The sequence below is a fragment of the Spinacia oleracea genome, chromosome 2, assembly GCF_020520425.1.
Source record: "Spinacia oleracea cultivar Varoflay chromosome 2, BTI_SOV_V1, whole genome shotgun sequence".
Taxonomy (NCBI): Eukaryota; Viridiplantae; Streptophyta; class Magnoliopsida; order Caryophyllales; family Amaranthaceae; genus Spinacia; species Spinacia oleracea.
The window spans coordinates 77,506,933-77,530,773 of NC_079488.1; the positions used below are offsets into that span (position 1 = coordinate 77,506,933).

The 23,841-nt window shown below is 36.7% G+C and overlaps 1 protein-coding gene across 1 annotated transcript; it reads left to right on the forward strand.

The window, feature by feature from the left end:
- Positions 1-15,516: 15,516 nt before the first annotated feature.
- On the forward strand, positions 15,517-21,784 carry LOC110779920 (potassium channel AKT1). Its single transcript, XM_021984365.2, has 9 exons — positions 15,517-15,974; positions 18,383-18,751; positions 18,847-18,904; positions 19,011-19,331; positions 19,419-19,664; positions 19,769-20,086; positions 20,196-20,399; positions 20,512-20,587; positions 20,701-21,784. Exons 1-9 carry the CDS (start codon positions 15,790-15,792, stop codon positions 21,618-21,620), a joined length of 2,697 nt encoding a protein of 898 aa, XP_021840057.2. The 5' UTR covers positions 15,517-15,789; the 3' UTR covers positions 21,621-21,784.
- Positions 21,785-23,841: the final 2,057 nt, after the last annotated feature.

The window sequence follows — 23,841 nt, forward strand, 5'->3', positions numbered from 1 at the left end:
CATAATTAACAAGGCTAGGCATTCAAACTTGTTAAACATATACAGTAGGTCAATCAAAAATTCAAGATTTATCAACAAGAATCGCAAATATTTAATTTAACATCTTAAATTTACGAAATTTTGCATTCGAAAAACTAAAACCTTCGAAAAGTCATAGTTAGGCTTCGAATTTGAGAATTCTGGGTTCGGCAGAAAAATACTGTTTTTGTCAAACTTTTAGAATGCCTTTTACATGCGGAATTGACACAAAAATCACTCGATTTGGATGAGTAACGAAGAAACTGCCGAAAAACTGCGTACGTATAATTAAATAAACGCAATTTGCAATTAATTAACAATTACGAAAATTAATCACCCCTTTTAATTCTTGCAAATTTGTAATATTTAACCATGTTCATGCAATTTAGATTATGAAAATAATAAGGGGCTCGTGATACCACTGTTAGGTTATGATACATATGACAATTCATAAATCATGCGGAAAAACCATTTAGCCAGGAATACATATTATTTACACATAATCATATAGCATAGTTTAGATGCATACTCTTTGTTGCGTGCCTTCCCTAGCTGCGCCCGAACCGAACAAGAACAAGTCTTTAGGACTCCAAGTGTCGTCCCTCCGTAGATAGTCCACAGCACGTCCGGATCCGCCTTAAGATTGACCAACTAGAATCGCCCTTAAGGTACTAAAGATTTTCGGCACTCTTAGGTAAGAAATGTGTCTGAATTTTCTCTCAAAAACTCACTTTGAATACTTGAATAATCTATGAAAATATGTGACCCTAGGCACCTATTTATAGAGTTATGGAAAGGGTTTTGGAATCCTATTAGGATACTAATTTATTTAATTATAACCCTACTAGGACTCTAATTAAATAATCATTATCTAATAGTTTTAGGATTTAATCACACTTCGAATCCCGATTGCTTCAGGATTCCCGCACAAGCATTGCACGAGCACCGTACACCCGCGCAAGCCTTGCGGCCCACGCTAGGCGCACAGCGCTCGGCCCATTGCTGTGCTCTTGCGCGCGCGCCCAAGGCCTTGGCTGGGCCTGGCCTTGCGCTGGGCCTGGTCGAGGCTTGGCGTGCGCTGGTGTGCGTTGGCTCGCTGGGCGACGGCCTGGCTTCGTGCTGGGCCTTCGTCTAGCGGGCCTCGTCCGATGCTAATTCGTACGATACGCTTCCGATTAAATTCCCGATTCCGGAATTCATTTCCGATACGAACAATATTTAATATTTCCGATTCCGGAATCAATTTCCGTTTCGAACAAATATTTAATATTTCCGTTTCCGGAATTATTTTCCGATTCCGATAATATTTCTGATTCTGACAATATTTCCGTTTCCGGCAATATTTCCGATTCTGGCAATATTTCCATTTCCGATAATATTTTCCGATACGTACCATGTTTTCGTTTCCGGCAACATCTACGACTTGGATAATATTTATATTTCCGATACGATCTATATTTCCGTTTCCGGCAATATCATCGTTTCCGGAGTATTCATTTCTTGCCTGTGACGATCTCAGCTCCCACTGAAACCAAGATCCGTCGATTCCGAATATCCATAGATGGAGTATTTAATGCCATTAAATACTTGATCCGTTTACGTACTATTTGTGTGACCCTACGGGTTCAGTCAAGAGTAAGCTGTGGATTAATATCATTAATTCCACTTGAACTGAAGCGGCCTCTAGCTAGGCATTCAGCTCACTTGATCTCACTGAATTATTAACTTGTTAATTAATACTGAACCGCATTTATTAGACTTAACATAGAATGCATACTTGGACCAAGGGCATTATTTCCTTCACCCCGTGACACCTTTCCACTTCAACCAACCTGCTTTGATTCTATGGGCCACATCGCCATCCAATTCTCCATCCTTTTGGATAATAGATCCTAAATAACGGAACATTTCAGAGCCTTGGACAATTTTCCCATTTAAGGTAATCGCCCCTGTCTCTCTATCTTGGACTCCACTAAACTTACACTCCATATATTCCATCTTGTTTCTACTCAGCCTAAAACCCAGAGATTCCAAAGTTTGTCTCCATAACTCCAACTTACTTTCCACTCCTTTTGTTTCATCAATCAACACAATATCATATGCAAACATCATGCACCAGGGTATACCATCTTGGATTGACCTCGTCTATTCATCCATGACTATAGCGAAAAGAAACGGGCTAAGTGCGGAACCTTGATGCATTCCAATCGTAACGGGGAATTCTGTTAGGTTATGATACATATGACATTTACATAGATCATGCGGAAACAACCATTAACCCAGGAAGCATATTATCTACACATAATCATATAGCATAATTAGATGCATACTCTTTGTTGCGTGCCCTCCCTAGCTGCGCCCGAACCGAACAAGAACAAGTCTTTTAGGACTCCAAATGTCGTCCCTCCGTAGATAGTCCACAGCACGTCCGGATCCGCCTTAAGATTGACCAACTAGAATCGCCCTTAAGGTACTAGAAAATTCGGCACTTTTATGAGCAAGATGTGTTTTAATTTTCTCTCAAAAAACTCACTTTTGAATACTTTGAAACTTGTATATAAATTATGACCCCTAGGCCTTTATTTATAGAGTTATGGAAAAGGAATCGTAATCCTAGTAGGATGCGAATTAATTGGAATTAGAATCCTACATGAATTCTATTTAATTAATTTATCCAATTAGGAATAGACATTTAATCATACACTGACTCTTGCTGATTCAGGAATCACGCATGAGCACAAACTCACACACACACGGCAGCCACAAGGACTGCCCATGCGTGCGAGCTGTAGCCCACGCAGCAAGGCCCACGCATCCGTGGCCTTGGCGCGCGCTGGGCTTGTGGCGTGCGTGCTTGCTGGGCGACGGCCTGGCTTCGTGATGGGCCTTCGTCCGGCAGGCCTCGTCCGACGCTAATTCGTACGATACGCTTCCGATTAAATTTCCATTTCCGGAATCTATTTCCGATACGAACAATATTTAATATTTCCGATTCCGGAATTAATTTCCGTTTCGAACAAATATTTAATATTTCCGTTTCCGGAATTATTTTCCGATTCCGGCAATATTTCCGATTCTGACAATATTTCCGTTTCCGGCAATATTTCCGATTCTGGTAATATTTCCATTTCCAATAATATTTTCCGATACGTACCATGTTTCCGTTTCCGGCAACATCTACGACTTGGATAATATTCATATTTCCGATACGATCCATATTTCCGTTTCCGGCAATATCATCGTTTCCGGAGTATTCATTTCTTGCCTGTGACGATCTTAGCTCCCACTGAAACCAAGATCCGTCGGTTCCGAATATTCATAGATGGAGTATTTAATGCCATTAAATACTTGATCCGTTTACGTACTATTTGTGTGACCCTACGGGTTCAGTCAAGAGTAAGCTGTGGATTAATATCATTAATTCCACTTGAACTGAAGCGGCCTCTAGCTAGGCATTCAGCTCACTTGATCTCACTGAATTATTAACTTGTTAATTAATACTGAACCGCATTTATTAGACTTAACATAGAATGCATACTTGGACCAAGGGCATTATTTCCTTCAGTCTCCCACTTGTCCTTAGGGACAAGTGTGCATTTCCTAATTCCTTTGTCGCTCGATGCTTGCTCTTGAACATAAGGTAAGAGTTGTCATCCTTATTATGTCCAGAGGTGTTCCTCGGTTTCAGAGTTCAACTGATCAAATAAACAGATAATCATAGCCTATGATTCATCCGAGCACGGCCATGCATTTCACAGTTTCTAGCTCTCCGAGTGGCCTTGTACAACTTTTAAGCATCTCATCCCGATTTATGGGAGGACAATCCCAATCTTGCGATCTTGAGATTAGACTTCGTTTGATAGGTGATTACCTGAGCGTTGCCTTTATAGCCTCCTTTTACGGTGCGACGGTTGGTCAACGTCAAAGCAACCAGTTCTCAAACAAGTAATCTCAAATCACTCAGGTATTGAGGATTTAGTGTCTAATAATTTAATGAAATTTACTTATGACAGACTTTAATCTCTTACAGTAAAGTTTCATAGGTCTTGTCCGATACTAGTCTTCCCAAAGTAAGTATCTATGCAAATGATTATGACATTGCCATGTCCACATAGTTCAAGAAACAGAACTACTAGTCATCTTGCACTCTAATCGTCTAACGTTTTCTATGCGTCCAATTTTATAGAAAACTCCAATTAGGGACCATTTTCAACCTTTGACATTCAAGTTCACTTGATAGACATTTCTTAGTCACAGGACTGGTCCTGACAGTCTATCTTGAATATATCGTCAAGTTGAAGGGACTCATCATTTAATAAACCACAAATTAAATGGAAAAATGAATTTCTTTCATTTATTGTGAATGATTAACCAATAATGTTTTACAAAGATTTAAACTCTAAAACTTTAAAACATTAAACAGAGACATCAAAGCCATTCTCCAATATGCTTGATTCCCATAGCTGCAGTGTGCGAGTTGTGCTTCGCTTGCGGCAGAGGTTTAGTTAATGGATCTGATATGTTGTCATCAGTTCCAATTTTGCTTATCTCGACTTCTTTTCTTTCAACGAACTCTCGTAGAAGGTGAAATCTACGAAGTACATGCTTGACTCTCTGGTGGTGTCTAGGCTCTTTTGCCTGTGCAATAGCTCCGTTATTATCACAATACAGGGCTATTGGTCCTTTAATGGAGGGGACTACACCAAGTTCTCCTATGAACTTCTTTAGCCATATAGCTTCCTTTGCTGCTTCATGTGCAGCAATGTACTCCGCTTCAGTTGTAGAATCCGCAATGGTGCTTTGCTTAGCACTTTTCCAGCTTACTGCTCCTCCGTTGAGGCAGAAGACAAACCCAGACTGTGATCTGAAATCATCTTTGTCGGTTTGGAAACTTGCGTCCGTATAGCCTTTAACAATTAATTCATCATCTCCACCATAGACCAGGAAGTCATCTTTGTGCCTTTTCAGGTACTTCAGAATGTTCTTGGCAGCAGTCCAATGCGCCTCTCCTGGGTCTGACTGGTATCTGCTCGTAGCACTGAGTGCGTACGCAACATCCGGGCGTGTACATATCATAGCATACATTATTGAACCAATCAATGATGCATATGGAATCCCATTCATTCGTCTACGCTCATCAAGTGTTTTTGGGCACTGAGTCTTGCTTAGAGTCATTCCATGAGACATGGGTAGGTAGCCTCGCTTGGAGTCCGCCATCTTGAACCTATCAAGCACCTTATTGATATAAGTGCTTTGACTAAGTCCAATCATCCTTTTAGATCTATCTCTGTAAATCTTGATGCCCAATATGTACTGTGCTTCTCCTAGATCCTTCATCGAAAAACATTTCCCAAGCCAAATCTTGACAGAGTTCAACATAGGAATGTCATTTCCGATAAGCAATATGTCGTCGACATATAATACTAGGAAAGCAATTTTGCTCCCACTGACCTTCTTGTATACACAAGATTCGTCTGCGTTCTTGATGAAACCAAAGTCACTGACTGCTTCATCAAAACGTATATTCCAGCTCCTGGATGCCTGCTTCAATCCGTAGATTGATTTCTTTAGCTTGCATACCTTTTTAGCATTCTTTGGATCCTCAAAACCTTCAGGCTGTGTCATAAACACAGTTTCTGTTAAAACGCCGTTTAAGAAAGCAGTTTTGACATCCATCTGCCATATTTCGTAATCGTAATATGCAGCGATTGCTAACATTATTCGAATAGACTTTAGCATTGCAACTGGTGAAAAGGTTTCATCGTAATCCACACCGTGGACTTGCCTGTAACCTTTTGCAACCAATCTAGCTTTGAAAACTTCAAGTTTCCCATCCTTGTCCTTTTTCAGTTTGAAAACCCATTTGCTTCCAATGGCTTGGTAGCCATCTGGCAAATCGACCAAATCCCATACTTGGTTTTCAGACATGGAGTCTAATTCAGATTGCATGGCTTCTTGCCATTGCTTGGAGCTAGGGCTCGTCATAGCTTGCTTGTAAGTCGCAGGTTCATCACTTTCAAGTAATAGAACGTCATAGCTCTCGTTCGTCAAAATACCTAAGTACCTTTCCGGTTGAGATCTATATCTTTGCGATCTACGCGGGGTAACATTTCTAGATTGACCATGATTCTCACCAGATTCTTCTAAAGATCTCTGAGTTTCATCCTGAATGTCATCTTGAGCATTCTCTAGAGTTTGTTGTTCGACTCGAATTTCTTCGAGGTCTACTTTTCTCCCACTTGTCATTTTGGAAATGTGATCCTTCTCCAAAAAGACACCATCTCGAGCAACAAACACTTTGTTCTCAGATGTATTGTAGAAGTAATACCCCTTTGTTTCCTTTGGATAGCCCACAAGGATACATTTGTCAGATTTTGGATGAAGTTTGTCTGAAATTAATCGTTTGACGTATACTTCACATCCCCAAATCTTAAGAAAAGACACATTTGGAGGCTTTCCAAACCATAATTCGTATGGGGTCTTTTCGACAGCTTTAGACGGAGCTCTATTTATAGTGAGTGCAGCTGTATTTAGTGCATGTCCCCAAAATTCTAATGGAAGTTCGGCCTGACCCATCATTGACCTGACCATGTCTAGCAAGGTTCTGTTCCTCCGTTCTGACACACCGTTCCATTGTGGTGTTCCAGGAGGAGTCAATTCTGATAGAATTCCACATTCTTTCAGATGGTCATCAAATTCATAGCTCAGATATTCACCGCCTCTATCAGACCGCAGTGCCTTAATCTTCTTGCCTAATTGATTCTCTACTTCACTCTGAAATTCCTTGAATTTGTCAAAGGATTCAGACTTATGCTTCATTAGGTAGACATAACCATACCTACTGAAGTCATCAGTGAAAGTGATAAAGTAGCTGAAACCACCTCTAGCATTTGTACTCATTGGTCCACATACATCTGTATGGATTAAACCCAATAGTTCATTTGCTCTTTCTCCGACTTTAGAGAAAGGTTGCTTTGTCATTTTGCCAAGTAAACATGATTCGCATTTACCATAATCCTCTAAGTCAAATGGTTCTAGAATTCCTTCCCTTTGAAGTCTTTCTAAGCGTTTCAAGTTTATATGGCCTAATCGACAATGCCACAGATAGGTGAGATCTGAATCATCCTTTTTGGCCTTTTTGGTATTTATGTTATATACTTGTTTGTCGTGATCTAATAAATAAAGTCCATTGACTAATCTAGCAGATCCATAAAACATCTCTTTAAAATAAAACGAACAACTATTGTCTTTTATTATAAAGGAAAATCCCTTAGCATCTAAGCAAGAAACTGAAATGATGTTTTTAGTAAGACTTGGAACATGGAAACATTCTTCCAGTTCCAAAACTAGCCCGGAGGGCAACGACAAATAGTAAGTTCCTACGGCTAATGCAGCAATCCGTGCTCCATTTCCCACTCGTAGGTCGACTTCACCCTTGCTTAACTTTCTACTTCTTCTTAGTCCCTGTGGATTGGAACATAAGTGTGAGCCACAACCTGTATCTAATACCCAAGAAGTTGAATTAGCAAGTATACAGTCTATAACGAAAATACCTGAAGATGGAACGACTGTTCCGTTCTTCTGATCTTCCTTTAGCTTTGGACATTCTCTTTTGTAATGGCCTATTCCATCACAATAAAGACAGCTTGATGTGGACTTGTCCTGCTTTGATTTAGCATTGCCCTTGGACTTTCCACCTTTCTTGAATGGTCTCTTTCTAGCCTTGAGTAAATCTTTGGCTTCACAGTCCAGTACTATTTCAGCCTTTCTGACAAGGTGAATAAATTCTGCAACTGTTTCTTCTCTTGGTTCACTTAGGTATTGTTGCTTGAAGCGACCAAACCCACTGTGTGGTGAATTGAGCAAGACAGAGACTGCCATCCTTTCGCTTATTGGTGTTCCTAGTAGACTTAGGCGATCAAAATATGAACACATAAGATCCACATGGAACCTCAGTGGGACGCCTACCCTCTGTTTAGTGCGAAGGAGCTGAACATGTGTTTCTTGGACCTCCATCCTATAACACCTGTTGGGAGAACTAACCTTTAGCCCAGACATTGATTCAATCAACTCATGGACGTTCAGGTCCCTGTCCTCCGTACTTCCACGACAGATATCCCTCAGATTCTTGATGAGCGTAAAAGGTTCATAGGCTACAAACCTTCTAGCCCAATCATCAGGGATATTGTTCAGCATGAGACTCATAACCTTTTTGAGATCCGCATCCCAGGCGTAAAATCTCTCAGGGGTCATGTCTCTGGCATAGTAGCTTGGCATGGGATGTGATAGTACATACTCAAGTCCATTGAGTTTGACTATTTCAACTAGCTTAGCTTCCCATTCAAGAAAATTTGTCAGGTTCAGCTTGACCATAAGCTCAGAACCCATGATGATGTTTTGATTGTTGTTTGCCATATTAAAACTACAATTGAAAAGAATAAACAAATAAATAACCATTCACAGTTTCTCTTAATAAACTTAAATTCTAGCATACATGCATAATTCAATGTTTATTAAGCATTTTATTCAAGTTATGTGTTCCGGCAGGTGTGAATAAAATGATTCCAAGATCCTAAAATCATTGAAGAACTAAGCACAGTCTGTCGACTTAATCCTAGAACATCTTAGGTAAGCAAAAGCCTTTTGCTAATAGTCTAGAAACTATTCTTGGTTGATAGGTACGTCTAAGAACTTATTAGGTAAACCTATCGAATTTGCCACGACATAAAAGGACTCCTTACTTATATCGTTGAGTTTCACCAAAACTAACATGTACTCACAATTATTTGTGTACCTTGCCCCTTTAGGACCAATAAGTAACACCTCGCTGAGCGAAAACTATTACTAGATTGATGTAAAGGATATCCAAGCAAGTGTATATTTTGGCATGGCACCTTTTAACTCAATTTTTAAGTTTGGAACTTTAAGGCTCTTACTATGTTGGTTAGATTTTAAGTGAACTAAAATCCTTAATCATGCAACATAATCAAGCTTTTGATCTCATGCATTTTAAGACATATTTAAAGCAATAAATAACTTAAAACATGCATAAGATATTTGTGATCTAGTATGGCCCGACTTCATCTTGAAGCTTTGACTTCAAAGTCCGTCTTGAAAATCTCCGTGGGAGGCACCATTTTCTTCAAATAGGATAAGCTATAACTAATTACAACTATTTGATGGTTCGCAGACCATATTTGAATTGAAAAATAACTTTGGTACTTTAGACCAATTACATTCAAATTAATGGTACGCAGACCATATTTTCTATCCTATTTGGGCCATACTAGTCACTTCATAACCTGCAAAACAGTACATATACAATATATACCATTCACCCATTCATTATCATGAATGGCCCACATAGCTGGTTAGTAAAACACATTATGCATCACGTAAACATTTGCAGCAATTAATCAAGGTCACCAATAATCTACCAATTATTCAGTCCTTATTAATTCTAATCGAGTTGTTTTAACCTTAAGGATTTGTAGACCTAATCAAGAGTTTATGACTAAAAAGCGCTCCCACTCAAACCAATAAATTCATATGCTTTACTAATTTTAAACATAAAATTGTATTTCTAGTCTAACCGGAAACATACAAATTTAATTAAAATTTAAAGCTCATACAAATTTATAATTGAATCCAAAATTTAATTTAATTTCAGTCGCATTTAAATTAATTCATGATTTTAATTTTAGTAAAATAATTAGAATAAATTCCATTTATTATAATTATAATATTCAAAATTAAAATTCAAGAAATTAATTCAAATTATTAATTTTAAAATTAATTAAAATTACGTGAACTGAAATTTTCAAATTAAACATTCAAAACGATCTAATCGAAACGCAAACACCCTACGCGTTGCACGCCCATGGGCCGTACGCACACAGCCATTGCTGGCCATGTGCGCGCAGCCCATGCGCTCGTAGCATAGCTGCTGCTGTCACAACGCAAGCCTCCGCACAGCGCCCCATCGCACGCGAGCTATCGCTCGCAGTGCGCACGCGAGATCGCTCGCTGGGCGCGCTGGCTCGCTCGCTGGCGCGCGAGATCGCTCGCTGGCGCGCGAGATCGCTCGCTGCGCGCGCGCGAGCCATCGCTCGCTGGGGCGCGAGATCGCTCGCTGGCGCGCGAGATCGCTCGCTGCGCGCGCGCGAGCCATCGCTCGCTGGTGCGCGACATCGCTCGCTGGGCGGGCGACGTCGCGCGCTGTGCGCGCGAGTGATGCTGTGCGCAGCGCTCGTGGCACGCGAGCTTGCGCTCGCTGCGCGCGAGGCTGCGCGCACTTGTGCGAGGCAGCGCGCGTTGTGGCGCAGCTCGCTTGCTGCCCACACGCGACTGCCTTGGCTCGCCCCTCGCCCATGCCCATACGTTCATTGCTCGTGGCACACGACACAAGGCAGGGCTGCTGCCTTGCGCTCGTGCACTACGCCCTTGCTCATTGCATTCGTGCCGCACGGGCGACGAGCTCCCTTGCTCGTCGTCGCATGCCCGCATTATACAACACCCCTTAAGGGTAACACGAAGCGTCCATTGCTTCGTGCGTGCAAGTTATTTGAACGAATCGCATAAAAATTTAAAATTTATATTTAAAATTAATGACAAATTAATAAATATTATTAATTTCATAATTTTAGGGCGAAAAATCGAAAATTTATTATCCAATTGATTTCCGATTGATATGGATTCAAGTCTAGGTCATAAAAATTTAAAATTTATCGTAAATTTACAATTTTTATGGTGGTTTTTAATCATAGGTTTCTAATTAAATTACAATTAATTATGAAAATCAAATTAATTCTAAATTATTCTAATTTTCAACAAATTAATCATAATTACAAATTAGATTGCATAATTAACAAGACTAGGCATTCAAACTTGTTAAACATATGCAGTAGGTCAATCAAAAATTCAAGATTTATCAACAGGAATCGCAAATATTTAATTTAACATCTTAAATTTACGAAATTTTGCATCCGAAAAACTAAAACCTTCGAAAAGTCATAGTTAGGCTTCGAATTTGAGAATTCTGGGTTCGGCAGAAAAATACTATTTTTGTCAAAATTTTAGAATGCCTTTTACATGCGGAATTGACACAAAAATCACTCAATTCGGATGAGTAATGAAGAAACTGCCGAAAAACTGCGTACATATAATTAAATAAACGCAATTTGCAATTAATTAACAATTACGAAAATTAATCACCCCTTTTAATTCTTGCAAATTTGTAATATTTAACCATGTTCATGCAATTTAGATTATGAAAATAATAAGGGGCTCGTGATACCACTGTTAGGTTATGATACATATGACATTTACATAGATCATGCGGAAACAACCATTAACCCAGGAAGCATATTATCTACACATAATCATATAGCATAATTAGATGCATACTCTTTGTTGCGTGCCCTCCCTAGCTGCGCCCGAACCGAACAAGAACAAGTCTTTTAGGACTCCAAATGTCGTCCCTCCGTAGATAGTCCACAGCACGTCCGGATCCGCCTTAAGATTGACCAACTAGAATCGCCCTTAAGGTACTAGAAAATTCGGCACTTTTATGAGCAAGATGTGTTTTAATTTTCTCTCAAAAAACTCACTTTTGAATACTTTGAAACTTGTATATAAATTATGACCCCTAGGCCTTTATTTATAGAGTTATGGAAAAGGAATCGTAATCCTAGTAGGATGCGAATTAATTGGAATTAGAATCCTACATGAATTCTATTTAATTAATTTATCCAATTAGGAATAGACATTTAATCATACACTGACTCTTGCTGATTCAGGAATCACGCATGAGCACAAACTCACACACACACGGCAGCCACAAGGACTGCCCATGCGTGCGAGCTGTAGCCCACGCAGCAAGGCCCACGCATCCGTGGCCTTGGCGCGCGCTGGGCTTGTGGCGTGCGTGCTTGCTGGGCGACGGCCTGGCTTCGTGCTGGGCCTTCGTCCGGCAGGCCTCGTCCGACGCTAATTCGTACGATACGCTTCCGATTAAATTTCCATTTCCGGAATCTATTTCCGATACGAACAATATTTAATATTTCCGATTCCGGAATTAATTTCCGTTTCGAACAAATATTTAATATTTCCGTTTCCGGAATTATTTTCCGATTCCGGCAATATTTCCGATTCTGACAATATTTCCGTTTCCGGCAATATTTCCGATTCTGGTAATATTTCCATTTCCAATAATATTTTCCGATACGTACCATGTTTCCGTTTCCGGCAACATCTACGACTTGGATAATATTCATATTTCCGATACGATCCATATTTCCGTTTCCGGCAATATCATCGTTTCCGGAGTATTCATTTCTTGCCTGTGACGATCTTAGCTCCCACTGAAACCAAGATCCGTCGGTTCCGAATATTCATAGATGGAGTATTTAATGCCATTAAATACTTGATCCGTTTACGTACTATTTGTGTGACCCTACGGGTTCAGTCAAGAGTAAGCTGTGGATTAATATCATTAATTCCACTTGAACTGAAGCGGCCTCTAGCTAGGCATTCAGCTCACTTGATCTCACTGAATTATTAACTTGTTAATTAATACTGAACCGCATTTATTAGACTTAACATAGAATGCATACTTGGACCAAGGGCATTATTTCCTTCAAATTCTTCCGTCTTACCAACACTAGTTCTCACACTCGTGCTAACTCCCTCATACATGTCCTTGATGATATCAATATACTTCCTCAGAATTCCTTTCCTACTTAATGCCCACCAAAGAATTTCCCTTGGTACCTTATCATACACCTTCTCCAAATCAATGAAAACCATATGTAAATCCTTCTTCTTGTCCCGATAATTCTCCACCAGTTGCCTTATAAGATGAATGGCCTCCATAGTCGATATCTCAGGCATAAATCCAAACTGGTTCTCCGAAATTTTCACAGTTCTCCTCAATCTTTGCTCAATACTCCACTCCCAAAGTTTCAAGTATGACTCATTAGTTTGATTGCTCGATAGTTGGCACAATCCTGGACATCACCCTTATTCTTGTACAAGTGGATGATAATACTTTTCCTCCACTCAAATGTCATCCTATTACTTCCCCAAATCTTGTTGAAAAGAGTTGTTAACCATACAACCCATATCTCTCCCAAGCATCTCTAGACTTCGATAGGTATACCATCGGGCCCCACTGCCCTCTTGCGTCCCATCTTTTTTAATGTCATTTCTACTTCTCTCTTTTGAATTCTTCGCATAAAGTCTAGGTTAACCATATCCCGAGGGATATTTGTATCTCCAATATCGCGCCCTTGATCCCCGTTGTACAAGTTATCAAAGTATATATATATATATATATATATATATATATATATATATATATATATATATATATATATATATATATATATATATATATATATATATATATATATATATATATATATATATATATATATACTTTCATTGAAATTTTTATTAATAATATTTTCATTAAATTTTGAAATTATATTTTATTAAAATTCGTTATATATAAATTCATTACTTATAAAATTTATTATTTATAAAATATTGATTTTAAATTATCTATCGTTTTAACAATTAATTCAATGATTTTATATTTTGAAAGAAATTGGACTCGGAGCTCAGGAAAAACGAACCAAGGAAAAGCCTTAGCAAATTGCAGAATTGAGGTAACAGTTATTTCTAGTACCCGCAATCCCCTTTTAAATATGTTTATGAAATTATGACGTTATGATTGAATTTATGAATTACTACCTCCGTTCCTTAATGTTCTTTACGGTTACTATTTGCACGGACTCCAATGCAATATTTAACGACTTATATATCCATTTTGGTATGTGAAAAAATTATAAAAATTTGATATTTTAAAAATACACAACGAGACCAATCTAACAAGATCTTACATGATAACATTTTGATGTATATAACAGTGAGAATCCACGGTCAAAGTTTTCATACTTTGGACACATATTCCAAAGCGTAAAGAACATTAAGGAACAGAGGTAGTAGATGTTTTGACATGTTTTTATGGATTGTGGGAATAAAATGTGGTTTGATTGAATTATTTTCTTATAATATGATTTGATTGAATTATTTCTTATAAGTTGCTATGATGTTTATGAGAAACCATGAAAGAAATGATGTTTTATTTTGATCACATGATCTAAAGGAATTATGTTACTTCAACTGAAGTAAAAAGGCTAAGAAAGTAAAAGTAAACGAAACATGATAAATGAAAGTGAAAGACCTGGTCCGTTTGTCAGTATATGTTCACAAGTTACGATTCTCGGTCATGCATGTACTCATGGGGCCTCCGCCCATTGAGCCAAGGCTCTCATATTTTCGGGTCTTGTCCCTATATTTTATGGGCACCGATCCATCGTGGAAGACGTTCCACCATGTCATACTTGCCAACGGCTAGCATGTTAATAAAATGTTATGAATGAATTAAATATATGATTTTATAAAATATTTTACATTATTCTATTCTCCCTTTGTTATTAACTAAAATGAGTTGAAATGAATTTACGTTGGTAGAATAATTCGTTACTGAGTCTTCGGCTCACCATTTTTGTTTTCTGTTTTAGGTACTGCAGGGAACGATGGAAACGAGTAATGGCGAGGATTTCACTTTAATAATGTTCACCTAGTTAATGTTTTAAGTTTTTATAGTTTAATTAAAGACTTTTAGTAAGTTACGTACTTGTATTTTGGCTAATAAAAAGATTGTTATGTTAATTTGGAGATTTAATAGCTTATTTTATGATGTTGCCTTGTAATTTCCAAGAGGGAGTTACGGTCAGTAATGTTCTGACCGAATTAGGTGAATTCCGCTGCGTAATTATATGAATTAGAGGTCGGAGCGTTACAAATTCAGTTCAACTCTAAAGAACAAGACCTAAGTTAAGTTTCGATCGAGTTAAAAACCAAGGTGAAAGGATACAAGTCATACAGCTGGATCAAACTATTTCACGTAAAGTTTGGGATTCATATCGGGTGATTGAGTCGGGCAACAAATATGGATCAGTTTTACCAGGTTTAATAAGGATGACCGGAGTTTATAAGATATTAAAAATGAAATAATATCGAATTATATTCACCCTTCCTAAAAAGAAAGATATCGCAATTGAAAAAAAACGAATAAAATAATACTTCCTACGATTTTTTACTTGCAACGTTTGTCACTTTCACGCATGTCAATGCACATCTTTAATCATTAATATATTCAAGAAAAAATTAAAAAATCTTGATATGTTGAAAATATTCATTGAGATAAATCTAACATAATCACTCACGACTATATTTTATCTTACCTATAAATCACCAATAATAGTCAAAGTAGAATATATGAACAGTGTAAAAAATCTGAACGTTACAAGTATTAAAAAGCGGAGGAAATATGTTTAATAGAGTATATGATATCTTAGTAAAATAATAAAATATTCTCAAAAATCAATAAATAACAAAAATAACCTAGAAATCCTAAAGATGGTAAAACTAGATTGATTTTCTTGAAAAATAGGGGTTTAGCAATAAAAACCCAAAACCGCTTTCGAATCCCCCCTTCCTTTTTTCGAGAATCAAATCTCCGAAAATAAATCCCAAAAAAAAAACCCAGAAAGTCCAATTTCAACAATGCACTCGTATAAGTACAGACAAGAATTACCCAGAATCGTGCAAAACCCAGAAAAAAAGGGGTAATTAGGAAGAAAATTACATTACTAGAGAGAATTATACTGTAATTAGAGAGAATTATAGTGTAATTAAGTAATGATGTTGAGTGGTAAATTGTTGTTTAGGGGATTAAGTTGGGGGAAATACAAAGAAACAGAGTATGAAGGTTCAAGTCATGCTGGATTTGATCTCACGGCTGATATTTTACCGTCACTTGGTGCTAGAAGCCGCCGTAATAATCTCAGACGTTATGTTATTTCCCCGTTTGATGGCCGTTACAGGTAATTTTTTTTGTTTTTTTTAATCTTTGACACTGTCCAAATTACTTGTTTTTTTCGGTTTTGTATGAACACTATAAATTTTGGTAAGTTTTTCTCCCTTTTGAGGTTTATATTAACACCAAATTTCGTTACAGAATCAAATCCTTTTCTGGTTTCATAATTTAAATTTGCAATTAAAGTTTTCTTTTTAATATAAAATTATGAAATTTGCTCTGTTTTTCTCCATGGCACATAATGAAAGAAATTAATAGTGACCCGTAAGTTTAATGCCTATCAAGTTATGCAAATATCCATTATACAGTGTTTTAATGCCTACAAAATTACACAAATGTTCATGCATAAGAATATTCTAATGCCTAAAATGTTATACTTCGTATAAGGAATGTGTGTGTTAGATTAGGTAATTAATCACTGTTTTATTATATAAATATTCGGTTGTATATTTCTTAGGATATTTTTACTTGATAAGTAATTGTGTTCATAATCTATTATTAACCATCTGCATTCATGTAAGGATAAATTTAAATTTAAAATAATTAATTAAGCTAAAAGTGTAAAAGGAAAAACTTTTGTTTTGTCAAAAAAGGGTCTATTGGGAAGATTGCTAGACCCCACATGGAAGCTTTAAATATTTTTAAAATCCATAATAAGAGTTGATGTTATGAATCTTGTGACCCATTTTTGCATGCAATGTGTTTCATGAATTGTCGCTTTGAAAAGGTTAAAAACTTGTCCAATGTGTGTATTTGTTCCATAACTTTCAGCCAATTTCTGCCAATCTTACATGTTGTTTTGTTACTTTGTCTTCTATTTCTTCCCCTCTTAAAAGATTGTTTCATTGTTGACAATTTGAAAGTTTCAAGTGTACATAAATAATTTCATGACAACAATGAGTTTTTGAAAAGAGGAACTCAATAGTTAATATGAACGCGTTATCAAATACGGAGTAGTTTGAACAAAAATGAAAGCAACCAAAAGGGGGAATACTTTTTTTTTTTTTTTTCACTTTTCCCCCTTTGGGGACATTGAGACAGAGGATGGAGAGACCCATCTCAGAAATGTGTTACCAAACACATATTCGATGGGTAGGCGGCAATTTCATCATTATTTTGAATTTTTTTGAGTACCATACTTAAAAATGAACACAATTTTTGGAATTTTGAGTACCATTTTTGAGCTTCTGAGTACCATATTTGAACTTATGAGTACTATATTTGAACTTATGAGTACCATATTTGAAATTATTTTGGTCTGATAAAACATATATGAGATTGGAATATAGTTCCTCCATTGAGACATGCATATACATAAAACGTGACTCTAGTTAAGGGGAAGAAAGTATTTAATGTGACGCGTTATCAAATACTTTTTAGAAATTGAGGTAGTAGTTTGTACTCCCTCCGCCTCTTAATACTCGTACCGGTTTGACCAACACATAATTTTAGGCAATTTAATATATAGTTAGTGAGATATGTGTCAAATAAAGGGGTGGTGATGGGGTAGAGGTGCGTGGGGGTTGAATTTTTTAATGTTTGTTTTAGGAAGTAGGAATACATGTGGGTCATAATATTAGTAAAAGTATGTCATTTATAGAAATGTGGCGAGTATTAAGGGACGACTTTATAAAGAAAGCGGGACGAATATTAAGGGACGGAGGGATTAATTTTTTGTTGAAGACGTGTTTAAGGAATGTGGCAGTTTCCATAGGACCGTATAAGATATATCTACACAATGTGAAGCAATGAGATATGGGAGATCTTAGAATGATATGATATGGGCTAGTGAAATTTCAAGAATAAGGGTTGATAATGAAAACTGGACATCCTATTCTTTCGAGTTTTTCTCTGATTTTTTCGACTTCTTATAAGTACATTTTAATCCTCTAATCTTCTTACTTGGTTTAAACATTACTCCATAATTTAGTTACACGAATACCAGTGTTCAAATTATACCATGGAGTATTTGAATTCAATGGACCATGGATTAAAGTTTTCTGGATCCGCCACTAATAGCAAGTTGTCTTACTGATTCTAGTCACGTGGGTATATGGAAATTCTAGACTAAGATTCCATATAGAACTACTCGGTATTCCCTCCGTTTATGAATACTTGTAACATTTTGACTTTTGCAATATTCATACATTAATGATGAACATATTTTCATATTGATATATAAAAAATCAAATATTATTGTGTAATAGGTTGTTAGATTAGTCTTGATGTATATTTTTCAAATTCAAATTTTATAATTTTGCTAATATATAATTTCATATATAATTTTGCTAAACTCTTGCAAGAAAGGGGAGGAGTATACAAAAAGAATGAGAGGGAGTATGTTGTACTTGTATGTATTCTGTCAAATGGTTTCTTTTAGTCTCTTCCTTAAGTAATATTTTTGTTTGGCTGCAGGATATGGGAATATTTTCTGGTAATTTTGGTTCTGTACACTGCTTTTATCTCTCCATTCGAATTTGGTTTTCTTGATAGGCCGAGAATGCCATTCTCAATCATGGATAATATTGTGAATGTGTTCTTTGCTCTAGATATCATCCTTACTTTCTTTGTTGCATACCTCGATAAAAAAACATACGTACTTGTTGATGATCGAAAAGTTATTGCCAAGAGTTACATTTGGAGCTTGAAGTTTCCTTTGGATATCTTCTCCATTGTCCCCTCTGAAGCTGTTCAGAAGATTTTCCCTGCTAATCTACATATTTATGGTGTGTTCAATGTGTTCCGTCTTTGGCGTCTAACCAGAGTTAGTCGCCTCTTTAGCCGGTATATATACATCTCTTTTCAAGTGATGCAAGTCCATTAAGAAGAAGTATTAAAACTGATGTATACTCACATCTTATCCAATATTATATTAACAGGTTGGAGAAATGTAGGGATGTTAACTACTTCTTGGTTCGATGTATTAAGCTTGTTTTTGTAAGTACTATACTTAATCTGTTATTAATTAAAAGGTTTTTTATGGCTAATGCTTATATATACTTGATTTTAGGATTAATGTTAGTCGAATTTGTAACTTTTTCAGGTGACCCTTTTTACAGTGCATTGTGCTGGGTGTGTGTATTATCATCTTGCTGCAAATTATCGTCATAATAAGGCTACATCATTTGGTGAATATACCATGGAGGATTTCCTTAAGATGAGTAAGTGGAGTCGATATGTGATGTCGGTTTACTGGGCTATCACTACTATGACAACTGTTGGCTATGGTGATTTGCATCCTGTCAACGAACTCGAGATGCTTTTCGACATTTTCTTTATGCTATTCAACCTTGGACTCACTTCATACCTGATAGGAAACATGACCAACTTGGTTGTTCATGGAAGCAGCCGCACTAGAACATATGTAAGTCGTCCACTTTCTAAATAGTTTTACTTTTAACAGTCAATGGCGAGTTTTTTTTGGTTTCATTCAGCTGTTTTATTTTAACAGAGGGATAGTATTCAAGCAGCTTCAGGTTTTGCACAAAGGCATCAGCTTCCTCAACGTTTGCAAGAACAGATGCTTTCACATATTTGTTTGAAGTATAGAACAGATTCCGAAGGACTGCAGCAACAAGAGATTCTCGATTCCTTACCTAAAGCAATCAGATCGAGCATTTCAATTCATCTTTTCTACTCTCTTGTAGATAAGGTGTATTTGTTCCGTGGTGTGTCCAATGACCTCCTCTTTCAGCTGGTACTATCCTTACTCATTCTTGCCCCATATGTAACATACTGTCTTGTGTTCTTTTGATCATCTTCATGACAATTTCCTTTCATTTGTCTGCGTATGATCTGAAGGTGTCACAGATGAAAGCAGAGTTCTTTTCTCCAAATGAAGATGTCATTCTTCAAAATGAAGCGCCTACTGACTTCTACATAGTTGTCAATGGAAAATTGGATCTTATTCAGTCCAAAAATGGATTAGAACAGGATATTGGAGAGGCGAAAAAGGGTGATATATGTGGTGAAGTTGCTGTACTTTGTTATAGGCCTCAACTGTTTACTGTGAGAACCAGGCGACTGTGTCAGTTGTTGAGGATAAATCGTACAAATTTCTTGAACATTGTGCAGTCCAATGTAGGAGATGGGAACATAATCATGAACAATCTCTTACAGGTAATTTGCATAATAAAATTTAAGTTTTTTTTTTTATCAGATACTATTCTGCTTGATTCTTGAGAACATACTTGCAGCATCTGAATGTTATTGTATTTTCCTTGGGTAGCATCTGAAAGAGCAGGAGCACAATAATGACAACATCTCAAAGGAGAGTTTAGCGGTGATAGAGAACATGATAGGTCATGGTACGATTGATTTACCACTTAGCCTATGTTTTGCTGCTATAAGAGGGGATGGTCATTTGATGCATCGGTTGCTGAAACGAGGACTTGATCCCAATGAATCAGAGAATGGTGGAAGGACAGCTCTTGTATGTTCTTTTTTTTTCCCCCAGTTTTTCAAAACTTTACATAGGAGTGTTGGTCATTTATCTCTGGTTTCTGATTAGGTTTGCTTTACTTTTGATTGTCTTAAACTGTCAGCACATTGCAGCATCAAATGGAAGTGAAAAATGTGTGCGTCTCCTGCTAGACTATGGTGCTGATCCTGATTGCAAAGGTATATTTATCATTAGTTGAAAACTACTTGTACACCCCTGAAAAGGCTAGTTAAAGATGCAGGGGAAACATACTTTCTGACAAAGTTTTGGTTGTTTTTGTTACTGAATACAGATCAAGAAGGGAGCATACCATTATGGGATGCAATGCAGGGTGGTCATGAGGCGGTGGTGAAACATCTAAAAAACTACGGTGCTAACATTCTTGCTGGCGATGTAGGTCTGTATGCTTGTATAGCTGTTGAGAAAAACAACCTCGACCTCCTCAAAACAGTTGTTCGCGAGGGTGGTAATGTAACTGTCACAGCAGCTAGTGTTGTTTCGAAGTTCAATGGTAGCACAGCCCTGCACGTGGCGGTTAGCGAAGGAAACATCAACACCGTCGAGTATCTTCTTGATCAAGGTGCCCACATTGACTTGCCAGATATCCATGGTTGGACACCGCGAGCACTTGCTGAGCAGCAGGGTCATGAGCCTATATCTTCCCTGTTTCGAGCCAAGGCCGGGTCTAAACCTCAGACAGTACTCCAAGTCCCTGAAGAGAATAAAAAGAACGTGAGTTTCCTACTGCGACATGCTACTGCACCGACTTTCTCCAATAGTATGACACAAGAACACCTTAACTTATCCGAAGATGGATCAGGATCAGGATCAGGATCAGGGATGAGGCCGAGGAGGAAGGCTAATAATTACCGCAACTCAATCTTTGGGGTCATGTCGGCTGCTCAAAATGGACAAACTGATGATCCGTTTCCTGCAGTCATTGATCAATTAGATACCGGTAGACAGGGTGTTCATCAGCAGAAGTATGTTGCTCCTAGAGTGATCATTAGCTGGGCTCAAGGAGACCAGGTGGTGAAGAAGGTGCTTGTTGCAGTACCAAACAGCTTCGAGGAGTTACGAAATGTTGTTTCTAACAAGTTCGGATTCTCCCCCTCTCGATTCGAGTTCGATAATGGTGCTGAAGTTGATTGTATTGAGGTCATTAGAGATGGTGATCACCTTGTTCTCATCAAGGATGACACAATTTTGTAACCAATTATTATAGATTTCCATAAACTTGGGGATTTTGTTTTTTTAGGCCTTCACCCCTTTTAAATATAGTCAATTTTGATAGGAACTGAGAGTATTTCTGAGAGAAAATCGTTATTGTAAAAGTCAATTTTGATCACATGAGTTTTGTTTATATCTTTGTTCCATTTCATGGCCTATTGGTTTTGGAACCTAATATTTCTTTTTTTTTAAATATCGTAGATGCTTTTTTAATCGTAAAGCTTATTAGCTTGATTGGTAGTGCTTTGTGAAATTACATAACGGTGTAGGTTCAAATCTTATGTAGCCTATTAAGCTTGCTGAAAGTAAGTAAAATTTTGTGGAAAAAAATACATGTAGCAGGGGTTGAGCCAACCGTTGTTAGTCAAGTACGTTACTCCTCTATGATAACGCTTTTATCTACAAAGTTTTTAACCTTATTTTCACCAATTTCAAGAAAACTAAATCAAGTTATGTGTAGATAAATTAAGCTAAGTTCATGAATATAAGGTTACCAAGTACTTCGTACAATGGTAATTGATTACAAAGTAATTAGTATCCGTGCAATGCATAATTTCATTAACTATTTTTGAACGTTTAGTTTATTCAAATGCTATGTCAATATGTGTGGCAAAGGTAATATCAAAGTAGGCATTAGTTACTAATTTGATTTTGCCAACAACTAAAAGGTTGTATTTAAATGCATAATGAAACGGGATCACTTACTTCCTCCGTCCCATTTTAAGTGTCACAAATGGACTTGGTCATACTTTTAAGGACAACAAGAAAAGGAAAAAAACGCTTAATATATTTTTATTGTTGATGGGAAGTGGTTCTTAAGATATTTTTAATTTAATTAACTGGAATACATATATATGGGATCCACTTATAACATGGATATGTTGCACTAAATTAAAGACAACAATAAAAGAGAAATGTGGCACTTAGAATGGGACAGATAGAGTATAGTTTACTCCACACTGAATATTTAAAAGTCATTATTGTTTCCAAGAAAACAAATTAGTGGTTGTACTTAACATTCTAAAAACATTAAATTAAGAAAAAAAAAATACGGGAGTATGTTTTAGTAGAGTTACGGAAGCATTTAGGGTTCAAGTTTTTAGTTCTTCACCTTTTGGGGCCTGAGTTTTTTTCTTTCATCTTTTGGGATCTAATTTCAGTTTTCAAGTAATTTAACTTACCCTTAACCATACTTCAAATAAAAATTATTAAAACTATTTTAATTGCCAAAAAAAAGTCAAGTACTAATAAGTATAATATTTAGAACGGAATTTGATTCCATGTTAGATGATATTCTATTTCATAGTTCTTTAATTGATTTTTCTTTCTTTTGCTCATGTTAAAAGGGAAGGAAACATGGTTGGTTGATCATCACCTCACTAGAGTAGTGCCTTTTTGTTCTAAATAAGTTTGGGAAAACCATTGACCCCACGAGGTTGCCCCATATGTACTCATGTACAATTTGTCCAAGAATTAACTTGTGCACTAATCTTTTCCCTTAAAAAAAACTAATTTAGATTGAATACAATTTAACAGTCAATTCTCATTAAAAAAAGAAAAAAAAATATAAAAAAATTCTCGCTATAAAATAATTGTTCTTCTCTCACTCCATTGCATAATTTCTTCCACTGTCGAAAATTTAGGAGCTCACTTCATTAGAGTTTTCGCGTCGCGGATTTTTCCCCCTGAATTTCCTTGTTCGATTTAACTTCTTTTTTCCCGTGTTTTCTATAATATGGTATTCATTTACTCTTATGTTGTTATTTCTAATAACAAAAGATTTTCCAGATAATGTGTTAACATTATTCATACAAATTTACTGACGATTTTATTTAGTTTGGAGGTATAACTCATATATCAATCCAAAAAAAAAAAAAAATCAATAAGAAAAAGTGAAATAGTTTTTAATCATAATTTTAAAAGTATATTTTTGCAAATTTTTATATATTGTAGTCAAACATGTGAATGAACAAGATTAATCCACAAAAATAAAGGGACAAGAAATGACGGAGCTACTTTTTTTTAGGGGAATTGACTGGTAACTCGTGTTCTAAATATTATATTTAGTTTTTTTTCACATATTTTATAGTTTTAATTTTCTATACATTTGCTCTCGAATCGGATTCTTAAGCAAATGATGGAAATTTACTTTAAAGCGATTATTATTTTGAAACAGATTGATGATAAGGACTAGAAATCTGGA